At 44.4% G+C, this 21,794-nt stretch overlaps 1 protein-coding gene across 2 annotated transcripts in view; it reads left to right on the forward strand.

Moving 5' to 3' along the window:
• Positions 1 to 21,794, forward strand: part of spata5 (spermatogenesis associated 5) — a 92,600-nt gene that overhangs the window by 28,182 nt on the left and 42,624 nt on the right. For both annotated transcript variants that reach the window (XM_020045953.3, XM_020045954.2), the window contains 4 exons: positions 130 to 339; positions 2,126 to 2,179; positions 2,617 to 2,696; positions 4,685 to 4,811. In XM_020045953.3, the coding sequence (XP_019901512.2) occupies positions 130 to 339; positions 2,126 to 2,179; positions 2,617 to 2,696; positions 4,685 to 4,811 (471 nt within the window). The remainder of the gene's footprint in view (positions 1 to 129; positions 340 to 2,125; positions 2,180 to 2,616; positions 2,697 to 4,684; positions 4,812 to 21,794) is intronic.

Consider the following 21,794-nt stretch of genomic DNA (forward strand, 5'->3'; position numbering starts at 1 on the left):
TGTTGGTTTGGCGTAGCGTTTTGCCCGAACATGAGTTTAACATGAGGTATTGCACTCTGGTAAAACTGCCATCTCGTGTGTAACTGTTTTTCCACGCCGACTGTCCTCTGCTGACTGTCCCCCTGGCAGGTTAGATGGTCGGATGTGGGAGGCATGGAGCAGGTGAAGCTGAAGCTGAAGCAGGCGGTGGAGTGGCCACTCAGACACCCGGAGGCCTTCACCCGCATGGGGATCCAGCCGCCCAAAGGGGTGCTCCTCTATGGCCCCCCTGGCTGCTCCAAAACCATGATCGCCAAGGCACTGGCCAATGAGAGCGGACTCAACTTCCTCGCCGTCAAGGTGACCGTCATTCCGAGCCTTTAATGGATACATTTGTAAATGCTTCAGTTTCCTTGAAGGACTGCGCCTTCGGTTATTTACTCTGTTTTCTACAGGGGTTTCATAAGTTTTCACCCAACCCCCGTTGTTTTTGTTGTATCTTTGAATTGATATGATGACATTATACACAAAAGTAACCCAATTTTAGTAAAAAAAATAACTACATTTTAGTCACATAATGAAATGTGAAGAAATCCCAGGGCGTATTACAGGAAGTCTTATTGCAGGGACACCAGCAGCCGTTACTGTAACTCCACCTCAGTCAGGAAACAAAAGTTCCCCTATTATTCCAAGGCTGTCCGACTCTGGCTTCCTTAGAGACTACCCTACAGGACTCCTCACTTGACCCTTCTGACCCAGGGTTTGTCCTTTTCATTCATCACCTTCCTCCACCTCTCCCTCCCTCCCTCCCTCCCTTCGCTCCGCTTTGTCCTGACCTCTTGATGGAGATTGATTGATCAGCTCAGTAATCGTTGATTGGCGCTTGTTTTGGGGCCATGACAGAAGCACTCAGCTTGGCCGATTAGAGTGTTATCGGTGGTTTACAATGAACCGACTTTTACGTTAGAAGGATACGCTGTGTACCTTTACAGACTCCTGTGTACAAGTGTGAAGAAAGCGCTGACTTTAAGTACTTTATTGAAGGAAAATGGATTTGCTACGAATGGAATATGTTGAAGACCTGCTTAGTGACTGACACGTAAATGCAAGGGGATATATCTCTAATGGGTGTCATTTTTAAACTTACAAACTTACATGCTTTTACATTATTTTGGTTGACATTTAATACTACAGTTGTTGTTCATATTACAACCCTATTATGTTGTCTCACACACACACACACACACACCCACACATACACACATTTGAAAACACTTTTTATGTCTTCATTCAAATAAGGACTTAGTAGCCTAGTACACCTCTTAAAAAACTAAAACCACGTAATCAGGAACTGACTGAGACTTGGAACACCTGGTGGGCACAATTAATTATCTTTGTAGAACCGAAAGCCAGCAGTCGGAGGGTTAGAGTGGAAAACCCCGGCTTTAGTTCAAATCTGCATTACAATATACCGACGCAGAATGCGCAGAATCCTTCCTCCTTGGACCCAGGCCTGGGCGACAGAACCAAAGGGATTAATGAGTCAGTGTCCAAAACATTGTTGTGATCTGAGCAGACGGAAGGACTGCAGCTGAAGGGCTGTCTCGCCATCAGCCCCAGAGGTGTTGAAGGGGGGAGGAAGGGCATCCTGACGAGCTGAGTGGATGTTTATCTTCCTCGGAGGTAAGCCGGGAGAGAGGAAGAGGATGGGGGCCGAAGGCCACCCACTTACAGCCCCAGCCGTCTGGCAAACCTCAGTTGTCCCCTGCGTCCTTTGTCACTATGTTATCTTTAGCGTCTACTCTGAAGATTTCTTTCACCAGTTGTCAATAAGGTTCACCGGTCAGGTTTTTGGGCATGCTCCTGGATTGGTGAACAGCGTTTTTTGGTGTTTATTAGTTGTTTTTGAATTAAAACTGACGAATATTTACAGCCTGTTGTTTATCTAGGTGAAGCTCTACAACTGATCTTTCTTTGTTTTACAAGCATGTTTTAAACCACACTATTCTAAGTTGCACAGAAAATCTTTTTTTATTATGTGGTTGCACATAGAGTCCTGGTATTGTCCAATTGGTTTCCTGTTTCTGAAAATGACTGGTCCTAAAATGTACATGCATCGTAGAACCAACCTCCGTCTTTTTTCCAGGGCCCGGAATTACTGAGTAAATATGTAGGGGAGTCTGAACGAGCTGTCCGAGAGGTGAGTACTGCGTCACCTGTCATTGACCGTGAATATGGAATACTGTTGTTATGGTTTGAATTGAATTAACGTAATACAGTATAATGTAGTTACACGTAAAAATTGGAGGCTGCTTAAGTGATTAACCAATAAGGCATGGGGAGGGTGTGGTATATGGCCAATATAACATGGCTAAGAGCTGTTGCTAGGTGTCTTGGAGTGCCTGGACACAGCCCTTTACCACGGTTTATTGGCATTGCACCACAAACCCCCAGATGCCTTATTGCGATTATGAACTGGTTGCCAATGCAGTTGGCGCTGTAAAAAGCAATGTGATGTCATACCCGTGGTATACGGTTCTCATATGCCACGGCTGTCAGCCAATCGGCATTCAGGATTGAAATCACCACGTTTTTAGTACAGAATACTGAAGCCCCCTCTCCATATATCACCACCAGGTGTTTAGGAAGGCCAGAGCTGTCGCTCCTTCTATAGTGTTCTTCGATGAGATCGACGCTCTTGCCGGGGAAAGAGGGAGGTAGATATTTTTGTCTCAGAACCTCAAGTTCTGTGTCTTTCTGCATAGTAACTGTAACACTGTACGCTTGATCACCCTGACACAGTGGTTGAATGTCTTCCTGTTTTATTACTGTTTTCCTTTTTCTTTTATCCTGACTTGTTTTTACTCTCCTTCCCCTGAATGGCTGTCCCCCTAATCTCAGAGATGTATTTGTCCGTTCGTCCTTTTGTTGGTGTGTTAACGTTATTGAATCGGGGATAGGGCTGGTCCTGTATAGCCCTTGCAACACGCAGAGGTTGTGGGTTTGATTCCCGACGGGGGGACCATACAAATGTATTCAGTTCCACACGTCGGTTTTGATAAGAGCGTCTGGCAAATTACTTCAGCGTTACAACATTAAATGTTGCTTGTGGCTAAAACGTGTGGAAAAATCCTTGTGCTAAACCGTGTAAGTAGATGTTTATAATTAGTGTTAAAAGTCAATACTGATTAGAAACATCTTTGTAATTTGGGTGAACTGTCCCTTTTAAGGGGGATAATTTGTCCCCATCCGATCTCCAGGCTAGTGCAAAACACTGAATACTACATTCATTTTCCTCAACAACTCTGAATAGTTGACTGTCTTGTACCACAAATGTCCAATAGTCTGTACAGGAATTACACTGATAAAGCCTGCTCTGTCGGGCTCCCATGAAGTCAGTTCACTCAGACACTTACGCGTACGCACGCACGCACACACACACACACACACACACACACACACCAGTCTGTCTGGGGGCTCTTCAGCGAGATGGCACTGGGAACATCTGTGGCTTCAGGAAAAGAAAAAGGACGGAGAGAGGAGACAGGCCGCGGAGCACACAGACGCTTCATTGTGAACACCACAGCAAATGGGGGTAGCCAAAAATGAGGCGTACTCCCCAGTAAATCCCCCCTGAAAGTAAATGGTGTGAGAGCAGAAGACCAGACCCCTCCAGATATAGTTCTAACATGGCCTTCCCTGCAGTTGGACAGTGGCTGAGAATGGATCAAGACACTTGGCCATTTTACTGCATGTATGGTGACATTTTGTTTCTGCTCACAGCGCTGAGGAACTCTTGAAGCAGGTTTTAGCGCCAGACACCTCAAACGGGACCGGCGGACGTAACTTCTGACGTTTGATGAAACTGTGACCTATGTTGCGTGCCGGATCAGGACCGGGAACGGTTCTCAGTGTGTCTCAGTTTCACTGCGTCTGAAGAAATTCTTTGCATCCTGAATTTGTAGTGCACTTTCAGAAAGACTGCTGAGGAATTGGTTAATGCGCAGGATCTCATATCACCAGGCTGCTTGCAAATTATTACACATTTAGCAGTGATCCATAAAATGTATTTATTGGTCTTATTTTTCACTGCATTTAAAAAAACATATAATAGGATAGGCCGAGGGCGAGAGAGACCACAAAACGAATCGTCCAGATACTTACGGACAGCACTGTAGTGTGACAGATATTGAGAAAATGGAATGAAAGAATGAGAGACAGACGAGGGAAAGACAACGTTAGGGAGTCCTTCTGTCTATAGAGAAAGTAAGGCAGCAAGAGAGAGTCTTAGATGAGAGGCAGATTTGACTCTTTGTCATGGTTTGTTTCTCTGTTCCCCCCCGGGCCTGAGCTCCGTGACAGTGACTAATATATTCCTCTGTAGCCTGGTCTGTATGGATGATGTGTGCCGCTTCCACTGGCACTGTCTCTGTCTGGCTGTTTGTCTGTCTGGCTGATTCTCTGTCTGGCTGATTCTCTGTCTGGGTGATTCTCTGTCTGGCTGATTCTCTGTCTGGCTGTTTCTCTGTCTGGCTATTTGTCTATCTGTCTGTCTGTCTGTCTGTCTGTGTCTGCCTGGGGCAAAGGAGGGAAAGACACATGGCTTTGCTATGGAAAATCAACACCTCTCTACCTGTTAGTTTAGGGAGCTGGGAACAGAGAGATTTTTGGTTAAACAGATTGTACGTTTGATACCTCCCCTCAGCTCGTCGGGGTCTGGTGGTGTCGGGGATCGGGTCCTGGCCCAGCTCCTGACAGAGATGGACGGCATTGAGCAGTTAAGGGATGTCACCGTGCTGGCCGCCACCAACCGGCCCGACATGATAGATAAGGTAACGGCAGCAGTTCCTCTCCTTTCTCTCCCCCCCTCTCCTTTCTCTCCCCCCTCATTCAGTTGAGAATCGGAGATGCCTCATTGGCCCTGGGGTTAACAGTGCAGAGGGCGTGGCCGATGGACAGTAAGAGATACTTTGTGCACTGCTAATTGGCAATCGACCTCTGGTGACCTCTGTGGGCTGCGATTTAGTTACTTCAAAGCAGCAGGTCCCGTCCGCGTGGTGTTTCTGTTCATTTGTCCACCTGTTGTATGAGATGGTAATCATCTGTCAGCATCACACCCCACTAGCGTTTCAAAAATGAGACGGGCGTTACTGATGAGGTGCTATCAGCCGTATGTTTGCCCCTTGTTTTTTCGTGCCTCCTCACTCTGCATTATAAGGCTGTACCACACTGTGTATGTACTAAGTCCTACCTTTACATTCGGTTTCCTCAACGCCATCGAACCCTGGCACAGGGGCCTCTGTTGTACGTTTTCTTTTTCTTCCATCCGTAACATTTCTTAATAGCATGCAGTTTGTTGGCTTCTGATGTCTCATGCTTGGGTATGGCACTCTTCAGGTAGGTTGGGATTTTACTGTGGTCTGAGAAGGCTGTTAATGGGCCGACTGGAATTCTCTCACTCGATGTCCGTTTCCCTTACACGCTTTCTCTCTCTCCATCTCTCTCTCACTCACTCACTCCCCTATCCCTCCCCTCTGCCCCGTTCTCCCTTTCTCCTCCATGTTCTCCTTCTAAATCCTGATGAATCTTCCCGAGTGTTGATTGAAGCCAGAGCCTGGGTCCTGTCCAAACACGCCTGGAGATACACAGGATATATATGGATTTAACCGAGAAAACGTTTCTAAAATGTTACCATTGATGTTCCCTTATGCTTGAGTGTCCAGGTTTTCTGTTAGTTGTGGTAATGTTCTTGTATGAAAAAACCTCCTGAAAACCAATTCACCATCTTTTGGTAATCTAGGGGAAAATCAAAGATGTCCGACAGAAGTTTACCAGAACTAGTGCTTTGACGGTAGTTTTCTTTGTCAAAACTAGAAACGCAAAGCGGTGTGTATTTATGCAATACGGCACAAGTATTTGACCAGCAAACCACGGCTGCGTGTGGACCCAGCGCTCGTATACGGCCTCACATGCAGTGGCAATCAGCCAATTAGCATTTAGGATTTAAAGCACCTGGCGTGTTTGTTCTTTTTTTCTCGCATACAAGAAAGAGATTTCTGTAGGTTTATACCACAAATTATCTAATGGCTCAAGTATTCTTTGCTAACGTAAAAAAAAAAAAAAAAATATATATATATATATATATATATTGTATGCATTTGCCTTAAGTCCTAGTAATAAATCGAATGAACCTTTTATTTACCAAATGTGGACAAAAAAACATCAGTTAAGTGTAGAATGGTGAGTCTGGTCAGAATTGTAAAAGACACTGGTCTATTATCTGGTCATCCCATGCAATTGCATGCCAATAGGCCACATGTTGCCACTATATTGTTGGGAAGTGTCCAAAAGCTTGCGCCCTTCTCCCTGTGATGTAGAATTTTAAGATTTGGTGTACAGATCCAGGTGTGAACACGTTCAAAACGGTGGTAAGACACTATGTGGGGATCAGGTGGCCATGTTTTTTTTAGCTAGTCCGCTGGAAAATATAGCGTTTGAGGTGGGCACGTGGATGTTACTATGTTTTATTTTGGTAGTGTACCAACTGATCGTGAGGTGTAGTGTTTTAAAACAATTGAAAACTGTGAATAATACATTAAAAACCAATCATATTTTCTTTTCATTGTTTATTTTATGATGTTTTGGAAAGCGGGCTAAGGTATTGAGAAGGACCTATTTCTTTAAGGAGCCATTTGTTTGTCTTTATGGTGGGGCAGTGTGTACACTGCCAAAACCAGGAAATGCTTATTGCAGCCTTAATTTACACTTATTTTTTGTTACCCCGAAGTAATAATAGATGTTTCAGAGCAAACCTGAATTGATTTAGATTTCACCATGGTTACCGATAGTCATGAGAAAATTTGTATCAAGTGAGAAGGTTAGAATGTAAAAGAACATACCCAGAAAAATTATTCTAACCTCTAACCTTCTGATTTCTGAGTTATTCATGTTTTTTTTATTATCAGAGGCATTAGTGTTCAGAAGGAGACAGGTTTTTCTTTTTGCATGATTTTATCAGTAGCATTATCAGTGTTTAGAACGAAATGTGTTTTTAGCATTAATGTGTTGTGCTGTGTTTGCTGTGATGTTGATGGGATCTGTTGCTGACACTCTGAACTGTATTTATGGAATAATTCAGTAATGTACGTAGAACATTCATATTGAATGCCCAGAGTACATGCTAACTTTGCTTTGGGTAAGTTTTGCTTGACAGTAACGGCGTGGTATTTTGGAAAATATACTTGGCCATCAACAGAACATACCAGTCGAAACACTTGAAGGGCCGTTCTTTAAAATTGCAGAGGCTGGTCCCCCCCAAAATTCGGTATTCTTTATCCTAGTGCTTAAGAGGAACTTCACTCCTCTCCCGCTGCTTCGCTCCTCTACTGCCGCGTGACAACCTCTCCAGTTTGTGACAGGTGGCCGCGAATCCCCGTGGTGAGAGGGACACTTAGGGATTCCCAATGGGCCCTCGAACAGCCGGAGGTCCCATCCAGGGCCACTGACAGGGAATTGACACGTCCCTCACCTACCTAGCAGCTAAAAACCACTTCCTTCCTCCTGCCCTGAACTGCTGCTTGGCCTGTCACTCAAAGCTCTACTGGCAGTTGGGGGTCGAGGCCCCTGGGAGGGGCCATGGGAAACCCCCCATGCATCCCTGGCAGGCCGACCGGGCAAACCCTGTCGCTAATGTCAGGAAGCTGGGGTCCCAGGCAGCTGAGAAATCAGATTAGCCTGGACCCCTACTGAGGGGGCTGTGGTGTTTGTGGGGGTGCCGCTATTTGAATGCGAAAAACACACATCAACCGCAGTGGGAAACACGCCTCGTAATTCTTCATACTTTGGAGGCTGGGGGGGTGGTGGGGGGGTTGCGGAAGTAGAATGCCCGCACACGGGAGGCGGGTCCCTTAAATAAATGCCACTCCATTTGGCGGCTTTGCCAATCCGTCAACAGGAGATTGAGGCCATTTCAATGAGAATGGCGGAATCTGATGAGACAAATGAAGATTAATGGCATGTTTGGGTGTCAGTGGGACACTGTGTCGGCAGATTGATGGAGCACAGGGACTTCTGGGACCTGGTCTGTTTGACGGACAGCGTTGGAGGAGGAGGAGAGGGTGGATGGTGGTAAGACAAGGAGACTGCCGGCGTTTACACCACGGTGCCGGTGGGTCTGTTTGTCTCAGCCGTTACCGGTCGAGTGTCCAACCTCTGCTCGTCTTCCTCTAGCCGGCTTTTAGAAGTGGCTCCAGTGTCCGAATGAAGCGCCGTTCGTTTTTCCAGTGTAAACATGCAAGCGGTCTATGATTATGACAAATACCGCATTGAGGTTTATGCAACACGTTAACTTTAGACCGATATTACTTTCGTTCTGGGAAAGAATTGAAATAGTTACATCACCCGCTTCCCTTTGTCTGACCGTCCCCCATACCAATAAAAAAAAAAAACATCCCACCCGTGTACATACCACTTTGTATTGCACCAATCATCTTGCCCACCTTTGACCCAGTTTGAGTCTTTTGTGAGGATTGATGAGTGGCACTAGGATATTTACCCAGCGTGCTTTGGGAGAGAGCCCCCTAACCTGTTGTCACTGTTTATGTAGCAGCTGTCCATCTACAACTCTGCCCCCAACACACACACATTTGTGATTCTTTCCTAAACTAACTTTTCTGTGTTACCTAAGCCCCCTAACCACATTCCCCAAGTAACATCACAGACTTCATTTTAGCCCACAATTCAAATGTGCTATTACAATGGAGATATTAAGTCCTCTCTCTCCCTCTCTCCCTCTCTTTCTCTCTCTCCCTCTCTCCCTCTCTTTCTCTCTCTCTCTCTCTCTCCCTCTCTCCCTCTCTCTCTCTTTCCCTCTCTCTCTCCCTCCCTCCACACTCCCAACCATCATGTTTGGGTGTGAATATCACTCCATTTGCATTGTGGGCATTAACCTCATGGTAGCTGTATGCCTCTCCATTCATGGCATGTCCACAGGCCACTTTTCCCTTCACAAAGCAAAATGTTGGTTTGTTTTTCTACTGAATCGCCAATTTGTTTACCCTGATATGCATTGAGCTCCCTCCATGGCGGGAATGTTGCACCGTATGTAATTACTGCCAGAAGGAGTTTGTTTGTAACCAGAAGTTACCTACTGGGCTCTTATCTGATCTGTGAAAAAAACTAACAGATGTGTGGTCTGGCATGCTTTCTTTTAATAATCCCCCTCCTTCCATTTAACATAGGGCTCATGTCATTCCTTCTGTGAACAGGAGATGGTGCCAGATCGGGCACTCTTCAGCCGCAAGCAATAATGCCCGGACTTGCAGGCTTTTAGTTGCACATATTTCATTCTAAGAATGTCCATGTTCTGCTTGCTCCGTGGGCTCTAAGGTTCTTCTTGACAGGTCCGTTTATGATATAATGACAGGGGTGTGGGCTAAGGCCTCTGAGTTCATGTAGGAAAGGCCCAAATGCAGCATAGTTCGGGAGATTGCAAAGGTATCTTCAGAGGTCGGAATCCCAGTTCATAATCTGCCCTCGGACAAGTTTGTTATCTCTGAACATTGTAACTGTACGCAGTCTACCTGTCACCATTGGTAATTGCTGTGCCTCTCCTGCTTATCCTGACAGAGTCAATGGTCCTTTTCAGCGCTTTAATCTGTGGCCTAATAATTGCTTCCCAAAGAGCAGTGTTTAAGCCTCCAGAATGGACCAAACTACCTCCCTGCAGCAATATTTAATTTTCCGCACAAGACTGCAAAGCTACAGAATCTGACCCCCCTGACCTCTTCTTCTCGGAACTTTGTTAATGGCCGCAGGGCGGGGGAAAAAACTAGAGGAATAAAAACGTGGAACCAAAAGGCATACCTCCTTGTCCCTTTTGGGAGGAAGGGGAGTTTTGTTAAATCCAAATAAAAGCCAAAGTTTGATGGAGATTGAAACCTGACCACCGTTTCACAACATCAGTCATTCTTGGTGTTTTGCAGATGCTCCAGAGGAAGTGGACTGCAGGTTATCATGTGTATGCAAACAAACACACAAATGGAGAATATCAGGCCACTAAACATCTGTCAGTATTTTTCAAGCCAAAGTCTAACGTCGCTATCTAATTACCCCCAGACTGTAATTTGTGGCTCTGTTTGTAAATATCTGAAATGCTAGTCTACCAGCCTTTAGTTATAGCTTCGGGACACACACTTCCTGAGACTATCAGAAGCCATAATGTTTGCTTGACCTTTTATGAAGTGTGTAGACTTGGGTGTATCTGTGAACTGTATAGTGTCCTCCTCAAGTCATTGTTTTGCTTTTGTAGAGCTAACACGGTTAATCGGCATTCAACCAGATGGCATTCCCAGACATACGTCATAGATGTTGCTTTAAAGTTCCATTGTTTCTGATTACAGCAGTACATTTAGTCTTTGATACAAGGTCATTTTGTTATATAAATTTGCCTTCAACTTCTCCTTATTGACCTTTGGCCAGACATAAACATTCTCACATTTTATAAATATGTCTGCTTTGGCTCTTTGGCTCACTACGGGAAACTGTCAACCATCTACCTTGTAGACACTGTCCATGTCTGTGATATGCATTCCGCCTGTGTTGGCACTGCCCCTCATCCATCAGAGAGCTACCTGGGCCCAGCCTGCAGGAAATTAATATTCACTAAAAGAGCATGGTTATAGCTTGGCAGTCAAAACAGGCCATCTTTTATTTGTGTGTTGGCCATCATCTCTGTACTCTTTTCTCTCCGTTCCTTTCTTGTTCCTACCTCTCTCTTTCTCTCCATCTCCCAAAGGGAGCAAAGCATGATGGGATTTCTATTTGAGCTGTCTTTAAGGATTAGAGTTCAGTCTCTGCACTCCTGCTCGTACCTTTCCCGATAGATCCTGTGCTGAGCAACACCACCCTCTGTATGAAGCTTGGCTGTCAATGTTATCTCCAGGTATTGGCATATATGGGTTTATCTGTTTTACTAGTAAACAATGCATCTTTTTACCACATTTTGCCCATCTGAATCAGTTACGGGTTAAGACACTGGCCTCTTAGTCGTTTTGCGCCGTTGTTCTTAGAGGAACCAAGACGGTCTGGCTTTGCGGATGATCAAAACTACGCTGGTGAACCAAGAACAAATGGTGGATTTCATTCCCAAGAAGCGTTCTGTCTGTGACCAGGTAACGGGATCCCAGGCAAGGCACGGATGAGCTCCGGCATGGGTTTAGCCGGGTGTGTGGTGGGGGTGGGGGGTGGGGTGGGGTGGGGGGGTTGAGGATCCCCTGCCAGGTTTCATACTTCAAGGGCTGTATTAGTGTCAGGTTACACACAATCACATCTTAGAATACCACCGCTCAGATGTCCCCTCCAACAACAGGAAGAACCCGAGCCAAACGGTGTATTTTCAGCGCTGCTTAAATGCCGATTTTTTTTTTTTTTTTAAACAAACCTGATTAAGCCATACAAATAAAATAAAAAAACGTGTTTCTTACTATACTGTTTGTTGTAAATCATCAAAAGGTTTTGTTTTTGCTTTTTGTCTCTCTTCATGTCTTAATCGTGTTTTAGACGTTGTCCTAGTCATGCCATGCGTCCTTTCAACTTGAATAGCAGTCGACACTGTGCTCACCTCATTGGGATTAGCAGGGCAGGCGCAGATAATACAAAAGACTAAACAGCATTGAACCAATACACACATTCCAAATCAGCTGGCTGCTCCGGTGTTTGGGTGAGTGAGCGAGCGAGCGAGAGAGGGAGGGAGGGTGAGAGAGAGAGAGAGAGAGAGAGAAAGAAAGAGGGAGAGAGCAAAAGAGGCAGGAAATGAGGGATCTTTTTTTTTCACTGATACCTGGCAGACATCTCCAGCATGTGTCGTCTTGCCTCTTGGCAAGCAGAGACCACCAGGGCCTTGGAATGCTTTCAGTTCAGGAAATCTGGTTTATTCTCATAAATGCTGTGCCTAAACCCTCCACAACCCCACTGGAGAGCCAATCTCATCTTCCCCTCTCCCATTCAGGCCTTTGGAGATGGCACAGCGTCTTTGGTAATATCAACGGCTGTGTTGAGTCCATAGATATTATTGTACCCGTTGAGTTGTTCGTTTTTTCCGGTTTAAAGCAATACTGCAGAGGCAGAGTAACTCCTAGGCCGTGAAGTCCTGGGGGTGAAGTGTGATAGGCGAAGGATGAGGTCGGCTCGTGTTGCATTTGGGAAGACCGACCCACACCCTTTCACAGCACGCGGCGTTCCGCACCTTGCGGTGTTCCCCACGCGGTAACCGCCAGGCACCTGGGAGCTGGTCGAGTCATCCATCCTCACCTTCAGCCCAGCCAGGGGCTCCTAGAGGCCCAACAGGGGCACCTCCTAATAATGTCCCCTTTGTGTTGCTCCAAAACCCCCGGGAGCAGAGCAGCCTGTACAGGGGATCCCGACACCACATTAAGAAGCTCTTACAGGTGGATTATGTGTATGTTTGGAGGGGGATGTTGAACAGTAACAGTGTGTAGTAACATACTATGGAGGATATGCCCTCCCGATCAGAAACGGGATAGTTATTAGCATTTTCTTTACTCATCAAGTGCCAAAGCTGTATGGGTTGCTAACAAACAAGCTATTATCCGAGCAAGGATTCTGAGGCGCTGCTGGATGGACTGTAACGCTATCCAAATGTATGTTTTCAATCTGCCTAGTCATCTTAATCAAGATTTAAGTTTCATTGTCAAGTGAAATTAAACCAGTCCTTGCACCTTCTGAGAGGCCCGTTTTGGCTGTCAGAGCTGGAGTGATGTTTCCATGTTGTGGAGTCCTGTTTATATGTGTACATCTCACTGTTGGTTGACTCTGTTCTTTGTTTTATTTTTGGGGCTTGGTACAATAGCATTTTAGTTGCGAGAGGGTGACAGTACAGAATGTCACTGTTCATTTGATGGGATTTGCATATGTTTTGCTGTTTATGAATAAAAAGCACTTATTGTGTATGTAGTCCGCTAGTGTGAAAAATTTACTAAATTAGATAAAAGTGTTCTTAGTTTTGTGACATACATCGATTAGGGTCAAATTCATTCATCTCAACAAAATGATTTCCTTATATGAACTGTATCTTAGTCCTTTACTCTGGTGAAGGATCGCACTTCAAGAAATAAACCCCCTTTCTTTTTCTTTTTTTTTATGCTTCCTCATAATAAGACAAGGTGCTTGTCTGTCTTTATTGGGCAGAAAAGTGGTGACAGAGGAGTGAGTGCTGAGAGAGTAAGTCCGATTCGAGCCCTTGCTGCCGCGTTTACGTGCACCCTGGGCAGCCCGCTAGACCACCCAAGGACGTGGATTTCAATCTTTGCTCAAATGTTGACACGGCGGATATACAACGCGACACTACGGTTTAGGGAATGTTTTTTTTTTTATTCATGTGTCATTTTGATGCTAGTCACCTCCGTCACTGACTTGGGAAAGCGAACACGTGCCTAAACCACTGTCAGACGGGGAATCCTGTGGTCAGAAACCGTGAGGACCGGTGATAAACCACGGAACAAACATACCGGTGGTCTTCCCGAAATCCTGGGAAGCCACGCTGGAAGATGCCTGACACCATAATGACAGTGCATTTCCTCTCGTAAATCAGGAACTGCTGGTGCGTGTGTACATTTTTAAAGCACTGGTTTGTCACTTTACTAATACGATGTCGACCGATTGGTGTGGTTTGTCCAAGAGGTTTAATCGAAATGGTTTCAGAATGCCAGGATGCAACAAACAAACAGGCTGTGTATGACTTCAGGTGGAGGTAGCTAACAGGCTGTGTATGACTTCAGGTGGAGGTAGCTAACAGGCTGAGTATGACTTCAGGTGGAGGTAGCTAACAGGCTGTGAATGACTTCAGGTGGAGGTAGCTAACAGGCTGTGTATGACTTCAGGTGGAGGTAGCTAACAGGCTGTGTATGACTTCAGGTGGAGGTAGCTAACAGGCTGAGTATGGCTTCAGGTGGAAGTAGCTAACAGGCTGTGTATGACTTCAGGTGGAGGTAGCTAACAGGCTGTGTATGACTTCAGGTGGAGGTAGCTAACAGGCTGTGTATGACTTCAGGTGGAGGTAGCTAACAGGCAGTGAATGACTTCAGGTGGAGGTAGCTAACAGGCTGTGTATGACTTCAGGTGGAGGTAGCTAACAGGCTGTGTATGACTTCAGGTGGAGGTAGCTAACAGGCAGTGAATGACTTCAGGTGGAGGTAGCTAACAGGCTGTGTATGACTTCAGGTGGAGGTAGCTAACAGGCTGAGTATGACTTCAGGTGGAGGTAGCTAACAGGCTGAGTATGACTTCAGGTGGAGGTAGCTAACAGGCAGTGTATGACTTCAGGTGGAGGTAGCTAACAGGCAGTGTATGACTTCAGGTGGAGGTAGCTAACAGGCTGAGTATGACTTCAGGTGGAGGTAGCTAACAGGCTGAGTATGACTTCAGGTGGAGGTAGCTAACAGGCAGTGTATGACTTCAGGTGGAGGTAGCTAACAGGCTGAGTATGACTTCAGGTGGAGGTAGCTAACAGGCAGTGTATGACTTCAGGTGGAGGTAGCTAACAGGCTGAGTATGACTTCAGGTGGAGGTAGCTAACAGGCTGAGTATGACTTCAGGTGGAGGTAGCTAACAGGCTGAGTATGACTTCAGGTGGAGGTAGCTAACAGGCTGAGTATGACTTCAGGTGGAGGTAGCTAACAGGCTGTGTAGCTCCTTTTAGTCTGAGCTGAAATCTGAATCCGGTTTTTCACACGTCCATGTACACTTCACAATAAGGGCGTGTGTGTGTTCACGTTAAAGGGTCAAGGTGGAGTTCTTTCCAAAACACATTGCCCGAGTCAACGTCATTTACAGTTAACATGAAACACTGGAAGCGCTCTTTTGCACCAATCCCCCTAGTTGGACATCGCCCCACAAATTGTTCTCATGTATTTATCGTCTCTAAAAGGGCACAGGGTCCCATCCTGAATCCTTTTCCCTGAGAAATGGAAGCGTTTCAGATGTTCTTTAGTCCACTGTCCTCCAGGCCCGACCCAGAACTAATCTCTTTCATCTCCGGTTGCTGGGGGGCAGAAAGTGGAGAGCGCCCTCCCCTCCTCTAGGATCTCTCCTCTGTTAAAGAGATCACCTCGGGGGAATGCAGCTGAGCTCTACTCCCTCCATTTCCCTCCCTCTCTCTCTCTCTCCCTCCCTCCCTGGGCCTCTGAGCTGGGCTGCCTTCCCTTTTGGCATTCCCCGTTTCCTTCCTTCCTCAGTTCCTCCACTAATAGCTCTCTTGTTCCTGAGGAGTCGGGGACTGCCAGTTAAGTGGTCATTCGTGGAAGATTCATTTGCGGACCAGTAATTGTAAACAGACCGAGAGCACAGGCGCGTTCACGGTCAAATCCATGCCCAGGGTAAAGTGAACGCTTTCAGACGGCGGGACAAGGAGCGCCTCTCCATCTCAACTCTCCTTTTCAATGTCGTTCTCTCCTCCCCGGTGTTCTTTTACCTCCCATTTTATGTTCCGCCTCTTAATAATTCATCCCTCTCTCATTTTTCATTTACATAGCATGGGATTACTAACAATCTTTAGGTTCTGCTGTGTTATGGTTGTAGGTTTCAAATGTTTGAAAGTGTGTGTGTTTCTCTCTATCTGTTGTTGGTTCGCTTAATGTAAACATGTTTTTCAATTACATAAGTTAAAAAGTATACATAATTGAGATGTGTCTACAACTTCATTGGGGTCCACCTTTGGAAAATTCAGTTGATTATTGGACATGATTTAGAAAGACATACACCTGTCTATTTAAGGTCCCATACTGCACAGTGCATGTCAAAGCACAAACCAAGAACCTCTCCTTAGACCTCAGAGGTTTTTGATTCTGATCAAGGTTCTGATGAAACTAAATCATTGAAAGTGCCCAGCGTCACAGTGGGCTCCATCATTGTGAAATGGAAGAAGTTTGAAACCGGCAAGACTCTTAGTTACTCCCGCCGAACTAATTAACCGGGCAAGAAGGACCTTGGTTAGACGTGACCAACAACCCAATGTCCACTTCTAACAGAGCTTCAGAGTTTCTCTGCCTCAATGGGAGAACCTGCCAGGTGGACAACCGTCATTTAGAGTTGCCATTTGTACCCGCACAGCTATTATCCCACTAGCAACATACTTTTATAAAATGTTCTGCCCTCCTCTATTTGCCTTAATTGCACATTAAGTATTCTTATTTGTACTGCATTTGCCTTCATTGCACATCTATACATTCTACTTGTACATACATATAAGTATTACTTGTAAATGTTCTGCCCTCTTCTGTTTGCGCTTCTGGTTAGATGCTAACTGCATTTCGTTGAACTCTACTTGTGCTGTTCAATGACAATAAAGCTGAGTCTAATCTAATGTAATGTGGGGGTGAAAACAAACACGGTACTGCTCATCACCCCTACGGTGAAGCATGGTGGTGAGAGCGTCATGCTATGGTGATGCGTGCTGGCAGTGGCTGGAAGACTGGTCAGGATATAGGGAAGAATGAACAGAGCAAAATACAGAGCGAAAACCTGAGCCAGAAACCACGTGACCGTGGGCAAAAATGCATCTTTGAGGACAACAACTGAAAGTCCTTGAGTGGCCAAACCGCATTCCTTGACTTTAACTCGATTGATCATCTGTGTGGAGACCTGAAATTCGCGGTTCACCAATGCTCCCCATCCAGTCTCACATAGCTTGAAAGGATCTGCAAGAAGGAATTAGAGAAACCACCCAAATCCAGGTGTGAAAAGCTGGTCGAGGCAAACCCAAGAAGATTAAAAGCTGTGTTTGATGCCAAAACTGTTTTCACCATGTACTGAATAAAGGGTCTGAATACCTACGTACATACTTGGTGTATATGTTTTACATTTTCAATAAATGTATATGTTTGAGCAGTCATCATTGTGTATACAGTGGAAGTATTCACATACCTTACAAAGTTTGCATGTCCTGATCAAATACAGTTGTGGTTTGCAACCTACTCCAAAGCAGTGTTAGCAGAATTCAAAACCGTGAATAGTTTTCAATAGGATTTCACCAACAGTATACAACTTCATGGCAAGATTTTACAAATTTGCTTAATCTCAAGCTCACATTGGTTTGAGATGATTGATGTGTGGCAAATTGTAATGTTTCTGTTATTCTCAAGCCATTTTAAATCAGTACGGAAACTGGACTACACTCAACTCCTTTAAAGACATTCCGGTTTGTTTGGCTGTAAATTATTATAACTGCATTTTTATCCCTGTTGGGCCTTCTGGGATGCAGGTTTTCCTCATTTATTCCATTGCCTCTCCTGTGGTTTAAAAAAAATGTTGTTCAATGTTTAACCTGTATAATGTGGATGTTTTAAAATCATCTTATCTTTTATCTGATCGCTTTCTTGTCCCTTTCCGAGTGTGTGTAGAGTCACTAAACATTTAATTTACTTATTTAATTATTCTCATTAGCACTCACACCCTGTCCATCTTCCTCACACTCTGCTCTCTTTTTTCTTTCTCCTTTCTTTGAGTCTCTAACTATGCATTCCCACAATGCCCCAGGCTCTCTTGGCATTGCTTGGAAATTGATTTGATTGACATTGTGACCTGGCCGTGTCCACAACCAGTGCTGTATCTCATTGGGTCAGCAGGAATACAATAGATGGAGATTAGATGGCGGTCTGTTTTTTATTTCCTCAGTGAGGGAGCAAAAAAAAGAGAATTACATGAAAGGGCTGGAGAGTAATTTCAATAGTTTTCTCGCATCCTGTGTCATGGTTTTAACAACAGCGCCAGCTGAACAGCAACACTGGATTGTTTACTCGCCTGGTTTCTGAGAAAGACCGCTGACGATGCTGACACCGTTATAAACACGCTGTAGGAAGCTTCAGCCATGTGGCGTCCTGTGTTGACACTTGTTTGTTAAGGTTGTTGTACGTGAAGAACAGCTGGACTGTAAACATTTGTATTTGAACTAGGCCCTCTGCCCCAGCCATTCTGCAGTGTTCCGTGTAGCTGTTGTTAGTTAGTTTCTACACAGAAGAGGCCCTACTTGTTTTTCTCCAGGCAGCCGTAGTGTCCGGTAAATACAACTATCAGCTTTGAATTCGGCTTGATTTATCACTTAGTTCCTACAGCAGGAAGTGTTTCTGTACTCAAAACTGTGGTTCTGGAACTGAAATATGAAGTAGAATGACCTAACATTTCTAATTATACATACTTCAGTGGGGAGGAATAGAGGACACAGTTTTTTTTTTTTTGTTGCTAAAAGAGCAGTGAGTAGGATTTGAACCCGCACTGCAGCAGGGTGGCTGCGCAGAGGCAGCGGTTTAGAAAGCTGGGCCGTCCCAAGCCACTTCATTCACATTCTTAGCCTCATCGAACAAGCAAGTATTATCAACCAACACTGTCTGCGTACCACAAGGCTGTTCCTCTGGGCATCCATACATCTGTGCCCCTCACAGATTTAGCTACTTTTTCTACTGTGGAAAAAAAAAAGGGGGGAAAAGGATTCGAGGTTGCCTGTGCCGACACAGATTGCTTGTGTTGCCCTTAAAACGTTCATTTCATGCTTTGATTACGGTGTATGGTTTCAGTTAAGACAAACAAAGCCCACTAAATACAGCACGGCCAATTGGTCGGATACCGAATTAGGGCGGGGGAAACTTGGAGAAACCAATTAGGAGGCGGAAGCCACTAATTAAAAGCTACATGGTCTACGGATTCCATCAATTTTATTTTCTTTAGCGTCGGCAAGGGCCATAATTTCAGAGTTTTGGTTGTACACCAGTGCACATTCCAAGACAGCTGCTTCCTCTGTGTTTAGAATGTCTTAAACAGCATAGCAGCACTACAAAGAACTATTCATCCTCGTACCCAGCATTTTGAATCGACAACCCAAATTCCTCCGCAGAGGTTTATTGAAAAGTCAAATGAATGTGTTGCGGCCATGTGCTAATAAGTTGAGTGTTCTGAATAGATTGCAGTCTGCTCACGTGATAAGGTGGTTAACCAAAACATATTATTTATTTTTTTCCAGAGCACCTAAGGAAAGCCGCAGATTGCTCTGAACGTGGATCACTTTTTTATTTTTTTTATGGTCCAATTTCCTGTTTGTGCTTGTTGTTCTTTGTTTTGCGGCCGATTATCTAACCTCTTGGCACAGAACCTTTTGCCTCGAGCCGTCACACTGTCAGACCTTCTCTCCCGTTCATGTGAATCATGAGCCAGAAGAGTTTAGTGCAGGATGAATGTGATCACCCTGTGCTGTGTGCCCCACATCCTCAGTTTTTGTTTTGTCGTAAAGCAAGTTAACTCATCCCAAATAGGCTCAAGGAGTCTGACTTGCAATCACTGAGAGGTTTTCTGTTTAGTGGATTAGCTTGATTTTTCTTCTTCTTGGGTTCACAGATTACACATACAGTAATTTGCAGCTAAAGTCATTTATTTGGATAGTAAGTGTTTATTTGTAAAACAAAACGTGTGTGTGTGTGTGTGTGTGTGTGTGTGTGTGTGTGTGTGTGTGTGTGTGTGTGTGTGTGTGTGTGTGTGTGTGTGTATATATTTATGTGTAGTTATATATATGTGTGTGTGTGTGTGTGTGTGTGTATGTGTGTGTATGTATATATATATATATATATATATATATATATATACACACACACACACACACACACACACACACACACACACACACACACACACACACACACACACACACACACACACACACACACACAGGTGCTGGTCATAAAATTTGAATATCATCAAAAAGTTGATTTATTTCAGTAATTCCATTCAAAAAGTGAAACTTGTATATTATATTATTCATTCCACTCAGACTGATATATTTCAAGTGTTTATTTCTTTTAATTTTGATGATTTTAACTGACAACTAATGAAAACCCCAAATTCAGTATCTCAGAAAATTTTGAATATTGTGAAAAGGTTCAATTTTGAAGACACCTGGTGCCACACTATAATCAGCTAATTAACCCAAAACACCTGCAAAGGCCTTTAAATGTTCTCTCAGTCTCGTACAGTAGGCTACACAATCATGGGGAAGACTGCTGACTTGACAGCTGTCCAAAAGATGACCATTGAAACCTTGCACAAGGAGGGCAAGACACAAAAGTCATAGTTAAGAAGCTGGCTGTTCACAGAGCTCTGTGTCCAAGCACATTAATAGAGAGGCGAAGGGAAGGAAAAGATGTGGTAGAAAAAAGTGTACAAGCAATAGGGATAACCGCACCCTGGAGAGGATTGTGAAACAAAACCCATTCAAAAATGTGGGGGAGATTCACAAAGAGTGGACTGCAGCTGGAGACAGTGCTTCAAGAACCACCACGCACAGACGTATGCAAGACATGGGTTTCAGCTGTCTCATTCCTTGTGTCAAGCCACTCTTGAACAAGACACAGCGTCAGAAGCGTCTCGCCTGGGCTAAAGACAAAAAGGACTGGACTGGTGCTGAATTATGTTCTCTGATGAAAGTACATTTTGCATTTCCTTTGGAAATCAAGGTCCCAGAGTCTGGAGAAAGAGAGGAGAGGCACAGAATCCACATGAAGTCCAGTGTAAACTTTGCACAGTCAGTGATGGTTTGGGGTGCCATGTCATCTGCTGGTGTTGGTCCACTGTGTTTTCTGAGGTCCAAGGTCAACGCAGCTGTCTACCAGGAAGTTTTAGAGCACTTCATGCTTCCTGCTGCTGACCAACTTTATGGAGATGCAGATTTCATTTTCCAACAGGACTTGGGACCTGCACACTATGCCAAAGCTACCAGTACCTGGTTTAAGGACCATGGTATACCTGTTCTTAATTGGCCAGCAAACTCGCCTGACCTTAACCCTATAGAAAATCTATGGGGTATTGTGAAGAGGAAGATGCGATACACCACACCCAACAATGCAAAAGAGCTGAAGGCCACAATCAGAGCATCTTGGGCTCTCATAACACCTGAGCAGTGCCACAGACTGATCGACTCCATGCCACACCGCATTGCTGCAGTAATTCAGGCAAAAGGAGCCCCAACTAAGTATTGAGTGCTGTACATACTCATACTTTTCATGTTCATACTTTTCAGATGGCCAACATTTCTAAAAATCATTTTTTTGTATTGGTCTTTAGTAATATTCTAATTTTCAGAGATACTGAATTTGGGATTTTCATTAGTTGTCAGTTATAATCATCACAATTAAAATAAATAAACATTCGAAATATATCAGTCTGTGTGTAATTAATGAATATAATATACAAGTTTCACTTTTTGAATGGAATTACTGAAATAAATCAACTTTTTTATGATTTTCTAATTTTATGACCAGCACCTGTGTGTGTATGTGTATATATACAGTATATATATAACATTAGTTATATGGCCTTAGTTGGACTTTCAGGTGCCTAAGACTATTGCACAGTACTGTATTCAATGAAAGGTACTTTTTTTATTGTGTCAGCTTAATGTCTTTGTCTATTTAGATTGTTTTTCAGTCATGTCAACACTGGAAATGAAGTTTTATCATAAGCAGGTATGTGACACAGACACACACAATAACTTTCTGAAAGTGGCATGCAGGCAGGACACAGGCGCAGAGATGATTTAAATAAAAGGCTCTTTGCTTCAAAGACTTGACACAACATAAAGCAACGACCGTAACAAAAGACAATGACTGACAACAAACACTAGGGCGGGAGGAGGTTAAATAGGGACTAAACAAAGTGTTAACGAGACCAGTGAAAGCAATACACTAATGAGACTGAACATAGAAACAAAAAAACTAGAACCAAAACACACAACATAGAACTGCAACGACCAGCACGGCACA

Source organism: Esox lucius, chromosome 4 (genome assembly GCF_011004845.1).
Source record: "Esox lucius isolate fEsoLuc1 chromosome 4, fEsoLuc1.pri, whole genome shotgun sequence".
Lineage (NCBI taxonomy): Eukaryota > Metazoa > Chordata > Actinopteri > Esociformes > Esocidae > Esox > Esox lucius.